Source organism: Dromiciops gliroides, chromosome 3 (assembly GCF_019393635.1).
Source record: "Dromiciops gliroides isolate mDroGli1 chromosome 3, mDroGli1.pri, whole genome shotgun sequence".
Classification (NCBI taxonomy): Eukaryota; Metazoa; Chordata; class Mammalia; order Microbiotheria; family Microbiotheriidae; genus Dromiciops; species Dromiciops gliroides.
Genome location: NC_057863.1, coordinates 668,985,164 through 669,009,207, shown reverse-complemented (window position 1 = coordinate 669,009,207; position 24,044 = coordinate 668,985,164). Strand labels below are relative to the sequence as shown.

At 42.8% G+C, this 24,044-nt stretch overlaps 1 protein-coding gene across 3 annotated transcripts; it reads left to right on the top strand.

The window, feature by feature from the left end:
* The first annotated feature begins 3,704 nt into the window (after positions 1 to 3,704).
* On the top strand, positions 3,705 to 23,303 carry LOC122746038 (zinc finger protein 345-like). Of its 3 annotated transcripts, none has more exons than XM_043991515.1 (4): positions 3,705 to 4,043; positions 11,012 to 11,138; positions 11,543 to 11,638; positions 17,361 to 23,303. In XM_043991515.1, the coding sequence occupies exons 1-4, from the start codon at positions 4,026 to 4,028 to the stop codon at positions 19,595 to 19,597; spliced, it is 2,478 nt and encodes an 825-aa protein (XP_043847450.1). In that variant the 5' UTR covers positions 3,705 to 4,025; the 3' UTR covers positions 19,598 to 23,303. The 3 variants fall into 3 exon arrangements, with proteins under 3 accessions (XP_043847450.1, XP_043847451.1, XP_043847449.1); XM_043991516.1 differs by having other exon boundaries at positions 3,705 to 4,068; XM_043991514.1 differs by lacking the exon at positions 3,705 to 4,043 and adding an exon at positions 8,929 to 10,155.
* The last annotated feature ends 741 nt before the right edge of the window (positions 23,304 to 24,044 follow it).

Below are 24,044 nucleotides of genomic sequence, written 5' to 3'. Positions count from 1 at the left end.
ACATGGCAACAAAGAATTTTAAAGAAATTTTCATTATTATGTACTTGACAAACATAAAAATCATGTACATTTCCCTAGACCAGAGATTCTTTTTTTTGGGGGGGGGTGAGGCAATTGGGGTTAAGTGACTTGCCCGGAGTCACACAGCTAGTAAGTGTTAAGTGTTTGAGGCCAGATTTGAACTCAGGTACTCCTGAATCCAGGGCCAGTGCTCTATCCACTGCGCCACCTAGCTGTCCCTAGACCAGAGATTCTTAACATTTTTTTATTTTGTATTATGGATTCCTTTGGCAGCCTAGTCAATTCCAAGGATCTCTGTTTAGGATATTTATTTTTTTTTAATTTGTAATTGAAAGAAATGTTAAACTTTAGAAGTCGTAAAAATAAAGATGTCATTTTCCCCCTATTGCCTGAAATCTACCCCTGGATCCCAGATTAAGAATACCTGCCTTGGGCAAAAACATAGAAAAAGGAATAAACTTGAACAGTAAATTCCCACCATGTATAGATGGGGAGTTTTGTGTTCATTCTAAATTTCACATGGCAGTTTTAACACTTCCTTGCTAGACTGATCCATTCTAAACTAACATTTGATCTCTGCCTTTTTTCATATCCATGGCACTTAACTCAGTGTCTGGCACATTTTTAGTGCTACACTGACTTTTAGTGGAATGTAGTGTCAATAGATTGTGGAGGCTTTTAAATCCCAAGGTGGGGAGTTGGTATTTTTTTATTTTGAGGGGTTATACACAGCCACTGTGGGTTTTTGAGCAGAAGGGTGACGTGGACAGAGCTCTTTTGTAGGAAGGTTATTTTTCCTGTTGATTGAAACATAACATGGAGAGGGCAGAGTTGGAAGCAGGGTAATCATTTAGGTTAACATAATAGCCTTATTAAGCATGAAGTGAGGAAGGCCTAAACTAGGGTGGTGAGGGAGGATGGAGGCAACAGGACTGATATGAGAGGTGATGGAGGCAGAATGGACAAGATGTTGCAATTGACAAGATGTAGGGGCATAAGGGTATGATGAATGAAAAGTCCAAGAGACATAATTTCTGGGTGATCAATTTATTATGATTAGGAAATAATTCAATGAGGTCAGTGGTCCTTTCAGAAGTCAAAGACCAATGTTGGAGCCCCCTGAATGCTTAAATACCTTTGAGTGGGTGTTCCTACAGGCAGAAATTAACTGGTTATCAAAGAGTAAATGAATATTATGAGGTGCGCTTATTCTAATGAGTGTTAACCCAATCTCATCATCAGCCCTATCCTTCATAGTCTTTAAGTGAGGAAATAGGAAGGGAACAAACCCTGGATTCTCTCTCTTCCCCACCCCCCACCCCCAATATTAAGTGGTTCTTAATAACCATTTCTCTCAAGGGCGAAGGATCAATATAGGTTGTGAACCAGGGAAACTAGGAGGATGATGGAGCTCTCAAAACAAATAGGGAATGTTGAAAGAAGTGTGTGGGGCGTTTTTTTGGGGGGATACTTTTGGACATATTAAATTTGGAACGTCTGAGACATAATTGCTTGAAATGTCCACCAGGCAGTTGGTGATGTGGGTTGAGGTCCAAGAGAGAGAGACTAGCACTAGTTATAGAGACCTAGAAGTCATGAGAATAGAGATGATAATTTAACCCCCATGAACTGATGAGGTTCCTCAGGAGGGCATGAAGTATAAAATAGGACCGTGCAGAGCCTCGGGGTACATGCACAGCAGTTGTGACATGGATCATGATACAACAGTGGATACTGAGGAGTGGCCAATAGTAGGGGAACCAAGAGAAAGCAATGTCACTCTTTGTGGCATTTAAAAACCTTCACTAGTTGGTTCCAACCTATTGATAGCAACCCAGAGAGGAGAGTTCCCAGCAGGAGAGGGTGGTTTATAGTGTCCTATACAGCACAGAAGTCAAGTAGGATGAGGACTGAGAAAAGCCCATTAGTCTTGGTAAATAAGACATTATTGGAAATTTAGAAGTGAGCCTTTTTGAGTAGTGAGGCCTGAAACCAGATTGCAAAGGGCTGTAAAGTCAGAGGAAGGGGAATGTAGGCAGTGAGCATAGACAGCTTTTCTGTATATTCATTTTGCTGAGCAATAGATGGATACAGAACATTAGCTTGAGGGGATTTTTGGTTTTACAGTTTCTTTAAAGACAGATAACATATAGGCAACAGGGAAGGAGCCAATAAATTTGTAGAGCTTGAGGATTAATGTGGGAGAGTCTGGAAAAGGTTAATTTAGTTAGAGAAATCTGGAATGGCTGGGATCAACACCAAGGGAGAAACCCCTCTTGGGCCACTTCCTTCATCAATATAAAGGAGAGCTTAATAGACTTATTGATATTAAGGGGTTGTGGGGCAGCTAGATGGCTCAGTGGATAGAGCACCGGCCCTGGAGTCAGGAGTACCTGAGTTCAAATCCGGCCTCAGACACTTAATACTTAACTAGCTGAGTGACCCTGGGCAAGTCACTTAACCCCAATTGCCTCACTAAAAAAAAAAAAAAGATATTAAGGGGTTGTGAGATGTAGGGGAGAAGACAGGTCACTAGGAATGGCCCTTCTTTGCTCAGTAGCCCATGGGGCAAGGTCTTCAGCCATGAAGGAGGGGGAAGGGTGCTATGATCAGCTTGAACCAAGAGAATATTTGTGCTTTGTTCCTGAGCAAGCACTGAACTCACCATTAGCCTGTGCTAATCAGAACTCAAAACATTCAATATTAAAAATTCATATGATGGGGTGGCGCAGTGGATAAAGCACGGGCCCTGGATTCAGGACTTCCTGAGTTCAAATCCGGCCTCAGACACTTGACACTAGCTGTGTGACCTTGGGCAAGTCACTTAAGCCCCATTGCCCCACAAAAAAAAAATCATATGGACAAAACTCTTTTGAATGTAATCAACTAAACACTTATTAACTGCCTGCTACCATGTGGCAAGGGCCAGGGATACAACAAATAGGCTAAAGATACTTCCTGTCCTCAAGGAGGTCACAATCTAATGGGGGGACAACAAAGAAAAACATACAAACTATTTAAAGGGTAAGTAGGAAATAATTGAGAGGGAAGGCACTAGAATTAAGAGGAGTTGGGTTTCCAGTAGAAAATGGGGTTTTTTTTTAACTTGTAGGCAGGGAAGCTCTGGGGAGACCGAGAGGAGCCGCTGGCGGCTTGGGCATGCGCGTTGACCGACCCTGGCCGCAGAACTACGTTTCCCAGAAGGCCGTGCTCACCCTTTGTGCTCTCCCCCAAGTTCAGGGCTCGCTTAGGGCAGGGACCCTCCGACCCCAGGGCCGAGCGGGCTTTTACAGGATTGGCCGAAATGGGAGAGGCGGAAAGCGGAAGTCCGCGGGACAATGGAGCGTACGTCACGTCCGTCCTGGAGGCGCCGCCGCCTGGGGCGCTCCGCCTCTGCTGCGCCGTGCTTCGTCCTCCGCTGCCGCCTCTGGGCCGCAAGCCCTCCATTCTGCTTCAGGGAGAGGGGCAGCCGGAGGCCCGGCCGGCCGAACGCCGGGAGTCGGAGGCGGCGGAGCACCTGGAGCCTAGTCTCGGCGTCTCTGTTGAAGGAAGAAAGACGGGGGGAAAAAAAAACGCGCCTGGCGCATGCGCAGTCAGTCTCGCGCCTCTCCCGCAGCCACAGTCTATTGGCCATATCCGTGGGGCGGGGCCCTCCTTCTGACCAATCATCAGCCAAGCCTTATCCTTCCGCGGGGGCTTTATTCCCGCCCCTGGCCTGGGGCCGGGAGGCGCTGCCCCTCTCCAGGAGGGTAAAACTGGGACCCCTCCGGCTAATGTCTCGGGTGTGATGGCCCGGCATTCCTCCCGGGTCCTCACACCCCTTCCGCGGGACCTAAATTTTTCCCGACCCCCCTTTCGGAGCACGCTTCCTCCCTAGGTTTGGGACGCTCATTGCCGGCAGCGAGGAGTGTGTGTGTGTGTGGGGGGGGGGTCCCCATTCTTCCGCAGTCCCACCTTCGGACACTGCCCCTGGTCCCACCCCAACAAGAGGAGCAGGAGGGGGGATGGCCCCCGCCCGCCAGGTGAGGAGACCCACTCGTGCCCTTTGTGAGTTTCCGCGTGGGTCTGTTTCCTGGGCTCAGCACTGGCTCTGTAGAAAGGCAGCCGGCAAGGTGTTGCTGGGGCAGAATCGCAGTTCTGTATCAGGTTTAAAGTGCGGAGATTGCCGTGGGTTTGGCTTTTTGGTGAGACTTGTCCAACTTCCTCAACCTCCCTAGGGAGTCTGGGGTGTGCAGAGTCCCCGTGCTGAAATGCCCTTTCCAAAGCCTCCAGGTCTCAGTCAGATCCACTCTTGGCACAGTGGTTGGAATTTTTAATGTTTTGTGTATTTATCCTTCTTTTAGATTTGTCAGGCTCTGACAGGAATATTAAGGTTGATTGAAATTTTGGATGCTAAAGAAGTCAGTAATTCACTTCCTTTTTATGGGCAAATTCAACCCATTGACATTCAAGGGTAATTGTTAACATTTTCCCACCATTGGTTTTTATGGTGTTTCTTTTTGTCCGAAGGTTACTACTTGGATTTTTTTTCCAGTTGCCCCACACTTCTCACACTGTCTCATCTGACCTTTAGGATAAGCTCAACCTTCTCTGTACAGGGTGCTTGGGGGATACAAAGAGGAAAAAAAGAACACAGCCCCCTGCCCTCAAAGAAGCTTATTTTCATCATGCCCCCTCTAGGAGTCTGCTTTTAAAATTTAATTGTAGCCCACAGTATAGACTCTGCACTGACACTAGCAAGTTGGACGCCCTAGAAAGCAGCTGACTCCTGTTATCTCCTAGTGTTCTGCAGACAACCCTATGGGCCTAGGGCCTTCTAGTATTGTTGATCAGGAGCCCTTACCTGTGTACTCCCTGTTATCTACCAGTTAACATAATTTTGCTGTTATTCAGTCATTTTCAGTCATTTCTGACCCTGTGTGACCCCGCTTTGGGTTTTTTTTGGCAAAGATACTGGAGTGGTTTGCCATTTTCTTCTCCAGCACATTTTACAGATGAGGAAACTGAGGCATGTAGGCTTAAGTTACTTGCCCAGGGTCACACAGCTAATAAATAACTGAGACCAGATTTGAACTCAAGTCTTCCTAATTCCAGGCACAACACGCTATACATTGTGCTGCTTAGCTGGTCCCCTAAAAGTAAGAACAGTTGTTATACAAACATACTAAACTGACAAAATTTTCATGAAGTTCCCCTTTGGTATAACTCTTCTGGGCTCTGAGAGAGCTGGTCACTTTGTAGGATCCATAGTTTGAGAGCTGCTGGAAGCTTGTTTCAGTCAGTCACTAAAGATTTTCTGTGTTATCTATCTTTATCTAAATTATCAAAACATTTGAATCTTCTCAAATTAAAAACTTGTTCACATCTAATTGATACTTTTAGGCAGTCTTTGATTAATTGGAATAGGGATGGAACACCACCCTCTTTTACCCTTTGCCATTGGTCTTCCAGGTAACCTATAATTCTGCCTTTCCAAGGAATACTTCCCTCAAATTCCTATCTTTTTGTTGTTGCTGTTGTTTTTTAATATTCCTACATTTTGCTTTTATAGTCTATTTACTTACCAGTAAAAAGCACCTCACATGTTGCCTTTCCATCAAAAAAAAAAAGATTAAGTAAAAATCCTAATGTAAAATGAAAAATGACTATATAATTTTTCTGTTTTGCAGTTACTGCTTACTAACAGAAAGGGGAAGGGAATTTTTTTTAAACATTAGTTATTTAGAATCTCTGATTTCTATTGTACTTGACTTGAATTGGGTAGTATAAGGGATAGTGTTGAAATTGGCATCAGGGAGAACTGAGTTCAGATGTTGCTTCAGACAGGACTAGTTGTGTGAAAGATCAAGTGAGATAATCTGGAGAAAGTCCTTTGTAAACCTTAGAGTCCCACATACATGTTAGCTGTGATTGTGTTCCTTTACACTGTCGCTGCCATTTATATTATTCTTTTGCTCTTTCTTTGTTCTGCATGGATGTACAGCTTCCGGTATTTCTCACAATTCTTCACATTCATTTTTCCTTATAGTTTAGTAATAATTCATTACTTTCATAAAACACAACTTGTTTGATCATCATCCAGTATCTGGGCTCTTTGGCTTTCAGATTTCTTTTTTGTTTTTATGAGTGGTGTTGATAGGAATATTTTGGCAAAAATGAAACTTTTCAGTGTGTCATTGATCTTCTGGGGATGTGAGTGGATTGATGGCTGGGCAGTTAAGTGATTTTTCTTTTATAATTTGAACTTGTTTTCCAGAACGTCAAGTGAATTCATGGAGCCACCAGCAGTGTATTCTCCTTCCTTTCATTCCAAAGCTTCTCCAACATTGACTCCTATCTCTTTTATTATATTATTTTGAAGGGGTATAGCATGACACCAGAAAGTTGGTTTTATTTATATTTAATGTCATGATATACATTAGTTATAATTTCATAATTATATTGTTATTTTAAAATGTTAATAATTTGTATTTTTTAAAATTATTTTTATTAGTCTTTTTCTTTTTATAGTCCTTAAATTTCCCCTATATCACTCTTCTTCTCCTTTCAAGAGACATCTTCTATAACAGATATTTTTTAAAGAAAAAAAAAAAAGCAAAACCAATTAATGCATCCAAAAATTCTGAAAATATATGCATTGTGGGGCAGCTAGGTGGCACAGTGTATCCCCTGGATTCAGGAAGACCTGAGTTCAAATCCTGCCTCAGACACTTGACACTAGCTGTGTGACCCTGGGCAAGTCACTTAACCCTCATTGTCCTGCAAAAAAGAAAGAAAGAAAATATATGCATTGTTCCAAAGCTTTGCAGAAATGGGCCTCCACCTCTGCCAAGGAGTGGAATGGGACTATCTTTTCATCTCTCTTTGGAGGTAGCCTGGATCTTTTTTACTTAGCAACATTAATTTTTTATTCTTTTTTGGATCTTTCTATTTACATTGTTGGAATCATTGTATATATGATGTTCCTGTTTCTGATGCCTTCTCCCTGCATCAGTTTACATTGGTCTTTCTATGCTTCTCTTCATCTTCATCATATTCTTGTTTCTTAAATCCCCATCATATTCCAGTACAGTTATGTGCCTCAATTTGTTTATCCATTTTTCTGTCATTGGGCATCTCCTTTGTTTCTTCATTTCTTTCTTTCTTTCTTTCTTTCTTTCCTTCTTTCTTTCTTTCTTTCTTTCTTTCTTTCTTTCTTTCTTTCTTTTTTTTTGCCACCACAGAAAGTCCTGCTGTAAGATTTGGTTGTATATGGAATGTTCTTTTTATCAATGACCTACTTACTTAAGAGTGGAATCTCAGGGCAGCTAGGTGGCACAGTGGATAGAGCACTGGCCTTGGAGTCAGGAGGACCTGAGTTCAAATCCCGCCTCGGACACTTAACACTTACTAGCTGTGTGACCCTGGGCAAGTCACTTAACCCCAATTGCCTCACTAAAAAAAAAAAAAAAAAAAGAGTGGAATCTCAGGATCAAAAGGCATAGACATTTTAGTCACTTTATTTACATGAATTTAAAAATGAACGTTAAAAGCTTTCATTAATCCCCTTTTAAAAAAATTCAGTCATTTCTTATGTCTCCCCTAACTTTGCCTTGTAACAACAACAACAACAACAAAAAAAAACATTTATGGCTTCTTTTCAGTGACCTCTTCATTGTAGTCATCATTGTATAGATTGCTTTGGATTTACTTATTTTACTGTGCATCACTCTTCATACGTTATTTAGATTTCTTATGTTTCTTTTAGTTCCTTCTATTTGTCACTTATTACTACACAACAGTATACCTTAACATTTATCTACATTTTCATATCAGTAGACACCAACTTTGTTTCAAGTTTTTTACTGCCACAAAAAGCTTTGCTTTGAATATTTTGGTTTATGTCTGGTTTTTTGAAACACCATTTCAGGGTATATTCCTTATACAAGGTCACTATACCAAAGCACATGAGTAGTTAGCCACTTTTTTCCTATGATTCCAAAACATCAAGTAGAGTTGGACCAATTGATAGCTTTGCTAACAGTATATTCACATGCTTATTTTCTAAACTTTATTTGTTCATGTTCCTTGATGACATGTCTTTTGGAAAATGGTTCAGTCAGATCCCTATAAGACATTTTTCAAATGTTTGAGGCAGTGGTTTTTTTCCCCCCATAACCCATATTTTTCCTTCTCATTCTGGCCATATTGCTTATGGTTGTACAAAAACTCCATAATATTATGTAATTAAATTGGTGCTTATATATAATTAGGTAATTTTCTATTTTGTCTTATGTTGTTTCTGGTTTGGAATTCTTTACAGTTTTGAAAGGTATCACCTATTCTCTAATTATTTGTATGGTATAACTGTTTAGATTTAGATTATGATGTTATATGGTATGAGGTGCTGGTCCAAACCCGTCTTCCACCAAATTACTAATGAGATAGTAACTTTTGGGATAGCTGGGAAGCCTTTGTTTTTGGTTTTTGGGGTGTGTGTGTGTGTGTGTGTGTGTGTGTGTGTGTGTGTGTGTTTGTGGTTTTTTGTTTGTTTGTTTTTGTGGGGCAATGAGGATTAAGTGACTTGCCTAGGGTTCCACAGCTAGTAAGTGTCAAGTGTCTGAGGCCGGATTTGAACTCAGGTCTTCCTGAATCCAGGGTTGGTGCTTTATCCACTGCGCCACCTAGCTGCCCTCCAACCTTTGATTTTTAAATGACTCTTGTATGAGTTTTGTTCTAAAAACTGTAATAGACACATAACCTCTATGATACAGGAGCAGTTATCCTTTACTCTTTTGTGATCAATGCTTGGTTAGCTTGTTTCAGTTTTACTTGCTGGATCAAGATTCTGCTCAATTCAAAGGAAGGAAGAATACATACACAGAGGTAGGTAGAGAAATACATTTTACTCAGCAGGGAAATAGGAAGTAAATGGAGGGGGATTAGAAGGCAAATAGCTTAAAGGAAAGATGATTAGTCCTAAAGAAAACAAACTCTAAGGATGTATAGTCATTTATAATTCTTTTTGAGTTGGCAAAGAAAAGGAATATGAGAGGGTGCTCATCAATTGGAAGAATGGCTAAACAAGTTATAGCAGATGGGATGGAATATCACTGTGCTGTTTTATCTGATGTTCCAAATGAATCTGTACTGGCATCAAAGATCATCAAGGATTAATTGTCTTCAGTGAAGGAAGATGGTATAAAACTATGTCCTTGTTTCTGGTTTTTTTCTTTTTCTCCTTTGGGTGGCAGCTCAAAAAAATAACTAAGGAGTGAGCAGGGAAAGTTGTTTTCAGGCTAAGTTGTAAAGCCAGGGGAAGGAGAAGTCGAGAAGACCTGGATGGGAACCATGCCCAGGGTGAAATCAGTCTAGGACCAGTCACTGCAAGGCAGTTATAGTGAGGCAGCTTTGCTCCCACCTTGGATTGAACAGTACTCTGGGTTCAGGTCCTTCTCCCACCAGGAATCACAGAATTACAGGGTTGGAAGGGGTTTCAGAGTTTCCTTGTCCCATGTGGACCTGACGGTACCCACTTTACTATGCACCTGTTAGCTCGAAGACTTCCAGGCTAAGGGAGAAGCTCCTGTCTCCAGTTTTGGAAGCCACTCATTCTGAAATGGATTTTCCTCGTTCATCATTTTACCCGTTATCTCTCAGGATAAAAGCCCCACCTCTCCTCCTTGTGATAGCCCTTCAGATCCTTGAAGACCACTCTCCTGTCCATCCTAGACATTCAAGGTTCCCTCAGGTGATCTTCACTTCCTGCCCTGCTTTGGAAAAGTTCCACTTGATCTGTGTCCTCCCTGAGTGGGGCTCCTAGAATTGACCATAGAGGGACTGTAACCTCCACTGTTCGGAAGGCTCTGCCTTTCTCACTTCCACCTAAGTGACAGTGGCATTCCTGGCTTCCACCTCTTGTTAACTCCCTGGACTCCCAAACTCCAGACCTCTTGTCCACCGCCGGAGGACTGACAGGAGGCCTTCTCAGTCTCTGATTCAGCCCAGGGCTCTTCCCCATGAAGCTCTTCTGGAGCAGGGACTCTGACAGCCGTGATGTTAGCTCTTCTAGGCCTCCTTCTTTGTACGACTGGCAAACGGGACCAGCGTGCCATCTCTGCCTTTCACCAGCACTTCCTTGTAGGGGTTGCTGTGGTGAGCATGCTTCATTTAATTTGAAACAGTGAAATCAGAAAGAAATCGCGAGGTCTAGTGTTGATACTCTGAAGAAGTCATGTTACATTTTCAGTGGACTCTGATGGCTGTGTAGCACCTAATACATGCTAGGCTCTGTGCTAAGCACTTTACAAATGCTGTCTGTTTATCCTTACAACAGCCTTTCAAGGGCGGTGCTCATTTTACAGTTGATGCAACTGAGGCCTCAGAGAGGTTCTGGGACTTGCCCAGGGTCATAGAGCCAGTAAGTAGCTGAGGTGAGACTTGAACTCAGGTAATACTGGCTCCAGGCCAGGCTCTGTCCAGTACACCACCTCCCTTTCTCGTTGAGTCATGATAGACATGTTAGTGTCACCATCCTAATCTCCAACACATAATATATTGGACATAAGAGCAAAGTCTATGACACAGTTGTCCTCCCATGGCAAAGTCACATGTAAGGGGAGCTTGAACTCAGAAGGACGATATAAAAGCTCTAGTTGGAAGAGGCTGGGATCTAGTGGAGTGTCTTTGGTCCCCACTAGCCCCGTGTATGTGTGTGTGAGAGACAGAGAGAGACTCACAGGTTTCTCGCTCAGCCTTTCTTCACATCACTTTCGTCATCTGAAAATGAGAATAATGAAACTGTCTCACAAGGTTGTGGTCAGGAAAATGCTTGGTCAGCCTGAGCCTCTGTCCCTGTTGTAGGGTTCAGGATCACACAAACTGAGGCTACAGGAGGCACTCAGGCAGCTGATTTGGAGCACACTGAAGCCTGAATGGTCCCCTAACTTTGGCTCTCAGCAGGCCCGCAGGAGGGACAGCCCCTGGGTAACCACGATCTTTGACGTTTCAGGAGTCAGTGACGTTCCAGGATGTGGCCGTGCCCTTCACCCTGGAGGAGTGGGGGCGCCTGGGCCCTGCCCAGAAGGAGCTGTACCGGGAGGTGATGCTGGAGAACTACCGGAACCTGGTCTGCCTGGGTGAGGCCCCTGGCTCTGCCCGGGGAGGGTCGAAGTGTGGCGGGCGTGGCTGGACAGGTAGCCCTGTCTGTGCAGGCAGGCTAGCCCTTTTGTGGCTGAGACAGAGGATCCGAGTGCGACCTGTGCCCAGGTGAGACATCTGTCTTACAGAGCTGGAACCCGGCAGCTTGATCCTATTGCTCTCTTGCCTTTGAGCTTTGACCTCTCCACTGTTTGATCCTTAAGGTCTGACTCTTGGATCCCCAGAGTCTTTCTGAGTCCTAAGCTACTGTAGCTCATTCTTCCCACAACACAACCAAGAGTCTTTCTGAGCACGGAGCCACCAGGTGGCTTCCTTAGAGATAGGGCTCAGGATTGAATTCTGTGGTGGCTGTTTCCAGTACTTTGTCATTTTTAATGAATAGGACTTGAAGTTTCCAAACCAGATGTGATCCACCAGCTGGAGCAAGGGGAAGTTCCCTGGATCCCAAAGGGAGAAGTTCCAAGAAGTTACAGTCAAGGTGAGTCACATGACTCATGAGAAAGCAGATCAGGTGACCACCTTCCAGTGACTTAGGGGAAACCTGTTGGTGGCCTGACTTGGAGAGAAAAACTGAAAGTGTTTCTCACATTCCCACTGTCACCCAAACAAGTATATGTCCTAATCTCTTTCTGCTCTTCTGTGGTCTCAGAGGAGAACTCTAGACCCTCACTTCTTAAACTGTGGGTCACAACCCCATTGAATGTGGGGGTCACAAAAAAATCGGCAACAGTAAAGTTATGTATGCTTATTTTATATACCTGTGTACCTGGGGTCATGTAAAAATTTCTCAAGCAAAAAAGGGTCATGAGTGGGAAAAGTTTAAGAAACCTAGCTCTATGCCAACTGTGACCACGTTGGAGTTATACCAGAGTTTCAAGGAAGAGTAGGTCAACATTTTTTAAAAACTGGCTTAATTAGATAAACAAAACTCACAGGATTAGATACAGAAATTGCCTTTGACAAATCAGAGCAGTCATTTATGCTAAAAACTGTAAGATGCATGGGCATTGAATGGTCCTTTTTTTTTGTTTTTGTTTGTGTTTCGGGGTTTTTTGTGGGGCAATGGGGGTTAAGTGACTTGCCCAAGGTCACACAGCTAAGTGTCAAGTGTCTGAGGCTGGATTTGAACTCAGGTACTCCTGAATCCAGGGCCAGTGCTTTATCCACTGCTCCACCTAACTGCCCACCTTGTTCTTCTTTTTCTCTTGCCTTAGGTGGTGGTGTTCAGTTATATCGGACTCTTTGTGACCTTATTTGGGTCTTGTCTTGGTAGAGATGCTGGAGTGGTTTGCCATTTCCTTCTCTCCTCATTTTACACAAGAGGAAATGGAGGCAAACAGGGTCACCTAGGTCACCCAGCTAGTGTCTGATTTGAACTCGGAGATGGGTCTTCCTAATTTCAGGCTTGTCTCGCTCTCCACCGTGGCACCCCCAGCAGCCCTTTCTTGCCTTACCACTATAGAAACAACAGGGCTAGAAGGATTTCAGATAGTCTTAGCCTCGTCTTCCATGTGGTACAGTCAGTCACAGCCCTGGCTTCCACTTGTTCTTTCATTTATTCAACAAGCATTTATTAAACAATGCCTGTGTACTGGGTACTGAGCTGGGTGCAAAGACACAAGTCAGTCCTTTCCCTGAGAGCTGGCATTTGATTGGAGAAAACAACATGGATGCTGAAAAGTAGACACAAGTGTTCACAAAGTGACGCCTTCCCTTGGGTGCCCGTCCCGCTCCTGAGGGGCAGGCACAGGTTTCCTCCAGTCTGTGTACACTGTCTTACACAGAGAAAGCACTAAACAAATTCCTTTTGTTTATAGATGGATTGACTTGGGGTTAGGGCAGGGGGGGAAGAGGCATCAGGGACAGGTAGGACTTAAGGACCCTGAGCTGGGGTACAGCGGCCACACTTAGGGAGTGAGGTGTAGACGAATGCCCAGCAAAGGAAGTGGAAAAGGGCATTCAGAAGGGAAATGGAAGTGTGGAGAGAACTCAGGAAGGAGAAGGGGGAGGACAGCCTGAGCTGGTAGAGGGGGCTGGCATCAGACCTTGGGCTCCCTAAGCTCCTGCCCAGGATTCATCACTGTTAGTTAGAAGAGACTAAGGCGAGTTGTTCCTCAGAAGACAGCTAGGCAGGGGCCACCGGCCAATGCTTCCTAGTCACTTCTGTCTCCATTGATCCCACGACGGATAGAGCACTGGTCCTGGAGTCAGGAAGACCTGAGTTCAAGTCCAGCCTCAGACACTTCCTGGGCAAGTCAATTGATCTGTCTGCTTCAGTTTCCCCATCTGTAAAATGGCACCTACCTCCCAAGATTGTTGGTGAAGAGCAAAGGAGATGATCATCAAAAAGTGCCGATCGCAGTGCTGGGCACATAGGGAACACTATATGAATGTTAGCTATTGTCATCTCATAACATTATCCTGTCATTAGCTATTATGATCCTGTTTGTCCTGGAGAGTCACATGTCCTGTGAGATACCGCTATGATAGTGGGGAGAGAAAGAAAGAAATGAGTGCCTTCCAGGCATTAGAAGTTAAAGATTTTGAGAAGCAGAGGCAGGAGAGAGGCCGGCTATGCAGAGGGACCGAGGCAGGTCATGGCAGCCTCTGGATGGGGAGCAGCAGGTGGGTTATTTGTACTGGAAGAGAGAAAGGGAAGGGGTGTCACGTGTCAGTCAGGGAGCATCGGCCTAAACATCGGAGGTACTAAGGCCAAACACAGTCTCTGCTTTCAAGGTGTTCAGTCTAATATGGACAACAAGATGCCTCCAGGATAGATGGGGGATAGTCTCAGGGAAGTCAGGAGGGGGAGATGGAGCGGGAAGCTGGAGGAGCAGCAAGGCCAGTAATGCTTGGGTGTGACAGCAAGATCAAGGGCATGGCCATCTGTGTGTGGCCCAAGGGGCTAGAGGACTAAGTGCAGGGAAATGAGCAGGTTCGATTAGGAAGTTGGGTGATTTGAGGGCATTTCAGTAAGCATATTGAGGTCCTAGAGTATGAGGGCAGGAGTTGGGAAGGAGAGAGAGCCTGTGAGCCAGGTACTGAACTCATCAAGAACGGAAGGGGAGTTTCCTGGAGGAACCTGGAGGTTGGTAGACAACAGCCCCCAGAATCTTGATGGGCTGGTTAATGTGAACCCCAAAGAAGAGTTGACTGAGGGGCAGCTAGATGGCGCAGTGAATAGAGCACTGGCCCCAGATTTAGGAGGACCTGAGTACAAATCTGGCCTCAGACACTTGACACTTACTAGCTGTGTGACCCTGCGCAAGTCACTTAACCCTCATTGCCCCACCAAAAAAAATTAAAATTAAAAAAAAACAAAAAAAAGAGTTGACTGAATGTTGACAGAGGGAGAACCTGGAAGTGTTAGAGGGGGAGCAAGAAGGATTCCAACTCTGCCACTAGGACCAGTGAATCAGAGGTACTTGTAAAAGTACGTCCTCAGGTGTGAGCCTGATCTCACAGAGTTCAGGAAGATGAAAGGAGTGGTCAAGGAAAAGGGGTAAGATGAAAGCCAACTGTCACCTGTGTAGTGGGCGTTCCAGAGAACACAGAGGAAGGGCTGAGTCCCTTTTCGGTGGGACCTTGGGTTTAGGGAGAGGGGGATAAGGGAGCATTTGGTGAGGAATGGGGAACAGGGTTTAAACAGCTTAGGCCAAGGGCGGTTATGTTACCATAGTTGTTGTGAATAACCTTCTTCTGACACTGATTCCTTCCTGTAACATGATACCATTCCATTACGCTAACACATCACATTTTGTTAGACACTCCCGAGTCGATGGTACTTTGGGTGGCTATTGAGAACACTGAATGACGAGCAGTGTGATACAAGAGGGTACAGAAGCTGAGTGAACACAAGCATTTTTCAAGGAGACATCAGATATCAAAGACAGTTGCTGCAGAATTAAGTTGGACACTAAATTGACTGGGATGCTGCTGCCTTCTCCCAGCCCCCTAGGAGTCTCAAGACTTGCTTTTCCTGCAGAGGGAAATGCTCTGGGAATTCAGGAGCATTGGGCAAGTGTGAGGTGGAATCTACCAGGTCCTTGAGCCTTGGGTTTTGTATGGCATGAATTCTTGCCCTGCCTTGGTCTGATTCAGTTATACAAATGCTCTAAAGAAAGGATGGAATCACTGCAAAAGTGGCCACTTTCCGCATTGAGGGCCCTGTCTACACTTCTGAAGTAGTGTCACTGTTAAAAGTTGCTTTATAACCAGCACAGCCAGTCTTACTAGCAAGTAAAGTCAATCACCCAACAAGTATATATTAATGATCAGCTACTGTGTGTGAGGGGATACAAACAAGCCCCCTGTCCTCAAGGGGCATATGCTCTAGTAGAGGAAACATGTAAAAAAGTAGATACATACAAGCTGGAGGCAGCTAGGGGGTGCCACAATACCCAGAGCAATGAGCCCAAGCTCAGGAAAACCTGAGTTCAAATCCAGCCTCATATACTTCCTAGCTGGGTACCTCTGGGCAAGTCATTTAAATGCTTCCTGCCTCAGTTTCCTCATCTACAAATTGGGAATAATAATAGTACCTATGTCATGTGTTATGTAAACACCAGCTTTCATCATCATGATTATTATTACTCAGATTTGACTCATGGAACCTGAGCTGCCTGCTCAAAGATTCAGAGAAAGAATAGGCAACATTTTGCAGGGGAATTCAGTCCAAGGGAAATAGGAAGCTGACAAATAAAATTCTGCAGGCAAACAGAAATTATTCCAATTTGGAAGAAAAGGAGAAGCTGCCTAAAGAGACCATGTTGCTCCATCAGGGATTTTCAATATGCCTGTATAGCAAACAAATAATATTGAGTCACTAACGAGGGATAAAAAAGTAGCATGGCCTATAAGAATGAGCTGAGGCCCGGTGATAAATGCTGGCAACTGCCATAGAGGTTACTTTAGCCTCCCAATCAACTCTTCTCTGGCCTGTTCTCCTTGAGGACAGTGCTCATTGCTTCAGAAAAAGATGACCCAAATGGGGAGACAAGAGAAGCCCACAGCTCATTGCCCTTGATGATTTATAGACATCTCTCACAGGCAAACCCCATGCTAGAGTACAGAAATAACAGGTGTGAATAGTGTGCCACCTTAATGATTTCTGAAAACTTAGGAAGCTGAAGGAGAGCTTCAAGACTGAAGGGCTAGAACAAGCGACCACATTGAGTAACATGAAATTTAATAGTTAAATATCAAATTCTGCACTTCAGCTCAAAAGTTAAACTTTACAAATTCAGTGCAGGTGGGGTAGGGCTATATGACAATGAAAAAATCCAGACATTTTAATGGACTGGGAGGACAGTATGACGTGGCAGTCAAAAAAATTACCATCATAGGAGGCATTGTTTCCAAATATGTAAAATAAGAATAATAACAGTTCCTATTTCCCAGTGTTATTGTGAAGATGAGATATTATAAAGTTCTTTGTAAATGCTAGCTAGCTATATGAAAGGAAAGAATTTAAAATGATAGGAGTAAAAGGGGTCTAGCATGACCACATAATATGTATTATCCAGGAGTAACTATGAAAACTTTTGAGTCCTTTGCATAAATAGTGCAGATTAAGTGGACTGAACTAGATAATCAAGACCTACAAGCAAATGGAAATCTAGAATTTAAACAACCCAGAGTCCTAAACTGCTGGAGATGGGATCCTGTTTGACATGAACTGCTGATACCTGGAATACAGTTTTGAGGAAAATAAAGCAATTTAGCACATACCTGTGCTTGCATTAATGTGATAATTCCTTCCATTAATGGAGGTGGCAACCCATTTCTTATTTCAGAGTTACCTGAGGTACAAAGAGGTTAAGTTATTTGTTAACAAAACTAATAAGGGACAAAGGAGGAATTTAGACTTAATTTGACTTAAAGCCAAGCACTATCCATTACATTTCTTTTTCTCTTTTTTTTTGGTGGGGCATTGAGGGTTAAGTGACTTGCCCGAGGTCACACAGCTAGTAAGTGTCAAGTGTCTGAGGCAGGATTTGAACTAAGGTCCTCCTGAATCCAGGGCCAGTGCTTTATCCAGTGTGCCACCTAGCTGCCCCCTATCCATTACATTTCACTGACTCTGTGAGAAGATATGCTTAGGTTTTTTTGTTTTGTTTTTTTTTTCTTGATGGAGAATAGAGTAAAGTTCCATGTATATGAGGAGGAATAATAGAATTACATTTTCTTATGTCTTTCAGCTTGGGGAGCCAAACCTGAAACCAAGATGTCAGCTCTGATGCTGAATATTCCAGTGGAACAATCATTCCAAGAAAGAATCTCAGGGAATAGTACCTATATCTCTGAAATGGAAAAAGTCTGGGAATGTGATGCCAAGTTACAGAGGCAACAGAGCAATAAGAAACATTCTCAGCATGTAAAAATCACCTCAAAGAAATCTCACAATAAATTAAGAGTCCAAGAGTATAACAGATTTGGCAGAAGCATCAATCGCGGACTATTCGTTTTTCCACAACAGAGAATATATGTAGGAAAGAGTCTCTATAAATATGATGCACTTAAAAAGTACTTCAGACTTCATACAGACCTAAGAAAGTATAGCAGAATTTGTGTAAAAAAGATATTTTCTAAGTATGATGAATGTGGGAAATCTTTCAGGGATACAACAGAGCTCACTGAAAATGATAAATTATATACTGGAGAAAAACATTATCAAGGTAATGAAAGTGGGGAAAACTTCCACCAGAATTTACTGCTTAATCAACCTAATAGGATTCATACAGGAGAAAAGTTTTATGAATGTAGTGAATGTGGGAAGGCCTTCCAATGGAGATCACGACTTATTAAACATCAGAGAATTCATACTGGAGAGAAACCTTATGAATGTAAAGAATGTAAGAAGACCTTTCAGCAGAGAGTGCAACTTACGCAACATCAGACAATTCATACTGGGAAGAAGCCTTATGAATGTAATGAATGTGGAAAAACTTTTCGTCTAAGCACGGGACTTATTCATCATCAGACAATTCATACTGGAGAGAAATCTTTTAAATGTAATGAATGTGGGAAGGCTTTCCCTGTGAGTACATATCTTACTCAACATCAGAGAATTCATACTGGAGAGAAACCTTATAAATGTAAGATTTGTGGGAAGGCCTTCCGCCTGAGTACAGGACTTACTCAACATAAAACAATTCATACTGGAGAGAAACCTTACAAATGTAATGAATGTGGGAAGGCCTTCCGCCTGAGAACACAGCTTACTGAACATCAGACAATTCATACTGGAGAGAAGCCTTATGAATGTAATGAATGTGGAAAGACCTTTCGCCTGAGCACAGGACTTACACAACATCAGACAATTCATACTGGAGAGAAACCTTATGAGTGTAATGAATGTGGAAAAGCCTTCAGTCAAAGGGCAGATCTTATTCGACATCATAGAATTCATACTGGAGAGAAACCTTATGAGTGTAATGAATGTGGAAAAGCCTTCCGCCTGAGAACACAGCTTACTGAACATCAGACAATTCATACTGGAGAGAAGCCTTATGAATGTAATGAATGTGGAAAGACCTTTCGCCTGAGCACAGGACTTACACAACATCAGACAATTCATACTGGAGAGAAACCTTATGAATGTAAGGAATGTGGGAAAGCCTTTAGTCAGAGGGCAGAACTTACCCGACATCATAGAATTCATACTGGAGAGAAGATTTACAAATGTGATGAATGTGGGAAGGACTTCCGATGGAGCAGAGGACTTACACTACATCAGAAAATTCATAGTGGAGAAAAACCTTATGAATGTAATGAATGTGGGAAGGCCTTTCCCCTGAGCTCATATCTCACTCAGCATCAGAGAATTCATACTGGAGAGAAGTGTTATAAATGTGATGAATGTGGAAAGGCCTTTCCCTTGAGCTCACAACTTACTCAACATCAGAGAATTCACACTGGAGAGAAACCTTATAAATGTAAGGTTTGTGGGAAAGCCTTCCGCCTGAGCCAAGGACTTACTCAACATCAGACAATTCATACTGGTGAAAAACGGTATGAATGTAATGAATGTGGGAAAACCTTTCGCCAGAGGACAGGACTTACTGAACATCAGACAATTCATACTGGTGAAAAACCATATGAATGTAAAGAATGTGGAAAGGCGTTTCGCTTGAGAGCACAACTTACCCAACATCAACGAATTCATACTGGTGAGAAACCTTATGAATGTAAAGAATGTGGGAAGGCCTTTAACCACCGACCAGAACTTAAACGGCATCATAGAATTCATACTGGTGAGAAACCTTATGAGTGTAATGAATGTGGAAATGCCTTTCGCCTTAGCACACACCTCACTCGGCATAAGAGAATTCATACTGGTGAGAAACCTTATGAATGCAATGAATGTTTATTGTCATTCCGCCTAAAGACACAGCTTACTCAACATCAGAGAATTCATACTGGAAAGAAACTTTGAATATCATGATTAAAGGGAGATTTTCTTCCAAAGCAAACACTTTACTCAACATCAACTGCTTTTGAAGAAAGAAATCTTATGAAAATAATGAACATGGAAGAACTTTAAACTAGAGCACAAACCTAAAAATCAGATAATTTATACTGGAAGGTCATATGAATGTTATGAACAGGAGAAATTTTGCCCAGGCAGTCTTTAATGGAAGATAAGAGAATTCAAACTAAAGGGATATCCTATAGATTCAGCAAGTTCTAGTGTACTTTTCAGATCAGCTATTCTAAAACTTACTTTCTCCCTTCTGTGCCTACTTTCCACAATCCCCACATGTACTGCTAGTAATTTAGACTTAATTTATAACAAAAGAATCACAATTTAACAGGCCCTCACTTCAGAACTCTGGAATTGTCAAGCATTCTTTCTTCCCTTTTAGTCTCAAAAGAGGCTTTCAGGCACAGAACAGAATTTAAATGTTATCATAGTATTCATACTGACAGAAAACTTTTTACAGTGAAAACAGGAAGGCCTTCCACAGGAACACATACCTTATGCTGGAGAGAAATCTTATGAATGGAATGAACATGAAGATTTCAGTCAAAGCTATCATTCTTTTTTAGAAATAAGTTTAGGGGGCAGCTGGGTGGCGCAGTGGATGAAGCACCAGCTCTGGATGCAGGAGGACCTGAGTTCAAATCTGGCCTCAGACACTTGACACTTACTAGCCGTGTGACCCTGGGCAAGTCACTTAACCCTTATTGCTCCACACGCAAAAAAAGTTTTTATTGATATCTTCTCTGTTGCATCATAGTTATCGCAGGTATTCTTCTCCCTCCTCTTAGAGAATCATCCCTGTGGGCCTCCCACCTCCATGAATGGGCAAGTTTGGGGGTGTCCTCTCATATCTCTTCATTCTAGTCCTTCTGTATCTTTATAATTTTCTTACATTTCCTTTCAATGTTTTGGTGTCTCATCCTTCCATTTGCATTGTAATTATTGTGTATTTGTGTGTGTGTGTGTTTTCTTGACTCAGACTTGCCATTCTTTACTGAAAATTAGAGAATCCAGACTGAAGTTGCTCAGATGAAGTATGTAAATTCTTGTGTATTTCCTCACAGTAGTTTTTCCTTTTTCTTCCCTCTCTAATCTTTACCACAGTCTCCACACATACTGTAGATGACATAAGACTCTTCATTTGCTGAGGAAATTATGACAGTCTTATTAGTGCTTGCTTAGGCCCCATCTCTACTAAGAAACTATTGTAATTAACCACTCGAGGCAGCTAGGTGGTGCAGTGGATAGAGCACCGGCCCTGGAGTCAGGAGTACCTGAGTTCAAATCTGGCCTCAGACACTTAACACTTACTAGCTGTGTGACCCTGGGCAAGTCACTTAACCCCAATTGCCTCACTAAAAAACAAAACAAAACAACCACTCTTCAAGACTAGAGGAAGAGAAGTATCTTTGCACCTTCTCAAAGCTAATTCCTTTTCTTGTGCCTTTGATCCCAGCTCCTCCTGCCAACTCCAGGACCTCATCCTAGTAATCATATACTCTCATTAATTTTCAGGCTATCCCTCCCAGTTTCATCTTTCCCAGCTCCCTACAATTAAATGCTTCCACTCTATAAATATTTATCATGTGCACATTTCCAATCAATTGCCAAATCTTGCTGTTTCTAACTTTATAATATCCCACTCATGGGGGGTGGCTAGGTGGTGCAGTGTCTGGCCTCAGACACTTGACACTTACTAGCTGTGTGACCCTGGGCAAGTCACTTAACCCCCATTGCTCTGCCCCCCCCCCAAAATAATAATATTCCACTCATGAAGGAACCTTAATTTAAGTTCTTATCACCAGGCCAATTGCAGTAACTGCCTCTTTGATCTCCTGACTTAAAGTGAATGAATGAAGCTTTTACCATGTACCAGGTACTATCCTGAAAGCTGGGGATACAAATACCAGCAAACAGTTCCTGCCTCTGTAACCTCTAGTCTCATTATGGAAAGTCAGCACATATTGGGGAGCAGCATTCAGGTAGAAGTGTTCTGGATAGGGCAGCCAGAGGGAATCGTGATTTGGAGACAGGACCAGTGACAGACACATCTTTTCTAGGCACGATAGCTTTGGCTTGATTACTGTTTGCACCTAGAGCTTGAGATGGAAGAAGAGCATGTGTAGTGGCCTGCAGATGGCCACAGGAAGAGGCCTACTAAGCCTGAGTCCTGGTGAGGCAAGGTTGAGTACTTACCTGTTAAAAGCTGAGTGTCAGAGGTGGCCCTCTCCAAGCCATCCTCCATGCAGCATAGGTCTGTGTATGTCTCTTCAAATGTCCTACACCACCCTACCATCACTGAAAAAATTGAAACCATTCACTCAAAGCAATGATGTCATACTCAAATAGCACTGAATCCTTGTGGCCACGTGTTGATTTAGAAAAACACAAATTAGTGTGTTAAATTGTTATTTGTTTTGTTAAACATTTTCCAATTATATTTTAATCTGGTTCAGTTGCCCTCTAACTTAGCTATCCTTTACCATTTGTTGTTTATTATCTCCTATTTCCTCCTTCACTTCAGGCTCTAAAGAAGTGATGCCCCTTGCCAAGATTGACCCTTCTGTGTGTGCCTTAAATCTCATTCCTTTTTTTATTTTACTTATCTTCCCTCTCTAATCAATTTCTCCTTATCTACTGCTTCCTTTTCTGATGGTTATAAATATGACCAAATCTCCCTCGTGCTTGGAAAAACCTTCACTAGATCTTACCATGGCTGCTAACTATAACCCTATCTCTCCTCAGGTAAAGTTCTTTAAAAAGTGGCTTACACAGTGTTTCTATTCTCACACTTTATTCTAAGCCCTTTGCTTCCTGGGTTGATACCTCATCATTAAACTGAAATGTATTCTCTCTAGAAGTTACTGAGCTCTTAATTGCCAAATCCAATGGCCCTTTCTCAATCCTCAACCCTTCTGCAACATTTTGCAGTTGACTTCCTTTTCCTCTGGGATACCCTCTACATACCAGGATTTTGAGGTTCTTCTTTCTCCTGGTTGTCCTACCTGTCTGACCTCTCATCAGTCTCCTATACTGCATCGTCATCCAGGATGTCCCCTAAAGATCTGTTCTCCCTTCTCTTTTCCTTTTACTCATTAAGTGATCTTGCCAACTCTCATGGACTCAGTTATCTGTGCAGATGATTCTCAGATCTATGTATCCAACATAGCCTCTATCCTACAATCCATTTTCACACTACCAACTGCCTAGTAGACATTTTGAACTGGATTGCCTCCCGGGCATCTCAAACTTAACATCTCCAAAACAGAACTCATATCTTCCCCAAACCCTCCCCCTTTTCAAACCTCACTATTCCTGCTGAGGGCACTGCCATCTTCCCAGTTACCCAGTTTTGTGATCTCAGTGTCAATTCTTGATTCCTCACATTCACTCACCCTACATATTCACTTAATTGTAAATCTTGTCATTTCTTTCCCCCAACATACAACCCCTTCTCTTCACTCATACAGCCACCACCACAGTTCAGAGCCTCATCACTACCACCTTCTAATTGGTCTGTCCATCTCAAGTCTCTTCACCCCAATCTTTCCTCTGTACAACTGCCAAAAAAATAAAAAAAAAGTTTATTCCAAACTTGATAAACACTTCCACATCCAAGAACAGAAAAAAGATTTTATACGAAACTGAATTTATTGTGTACAGCTTTTTTAAAGTATTTAATAAATTCATCTTAATTCCAAAGTTGTCCTGTGTGTATTGCCCTCTGAGCTGTTTTATGTATTTTTTTTTTGGAGGGGCAATGAGGGTTAAGTGACTTGCCCAGAGTCACACAGCTAGTAACTGTCAAGTGTCTGAGGCTGGATTTGAACTCAGGTACTCCTGAATCTAAGCTAGTGCTTTATCCACTGTGCCACCTAGCTGCCCCCTATTCTATGTATTTTTAAAAATGTTTTACTAATTATATATATAATCTCACATGTGATGCTCCATGCTGACCCTATCTGTCTTTGCAATGGCCATCTCCAATTCTGAGAATGTTCTTCCCTCTGGCTCTTAAGAATGCTTGGCTTTCTTCAAGATCATGATCAAGTGACTTTCAGCAGGAGTTTCCTGATCCCCCCCCCCCCCCAAAGACCACTGGCTTTTACCTTCAGATCACTTGCCACCCACTCTGTCTCATTTAGGTACATAGGTTATCTTCTATCTTAGATTATAAGCTCCTTAAGTGCAGGAATGTATGCCCCCCACTGCTAGCCCTCCCAGTCCTGCTTGAGAGTATTAGAACTTAGTGAAAAACCATTTCACATGTGCTTACTATGTACCAAGAATCGTACTGAGGACTGAAGATAATACAAGCAAGCCAGACATTCTGTTAGAAGGAGGCAGCCCTGTGGGACAGTGGTGGCTGGGAAGGAGAGTTTTGCCTAGGGAAGTTGGA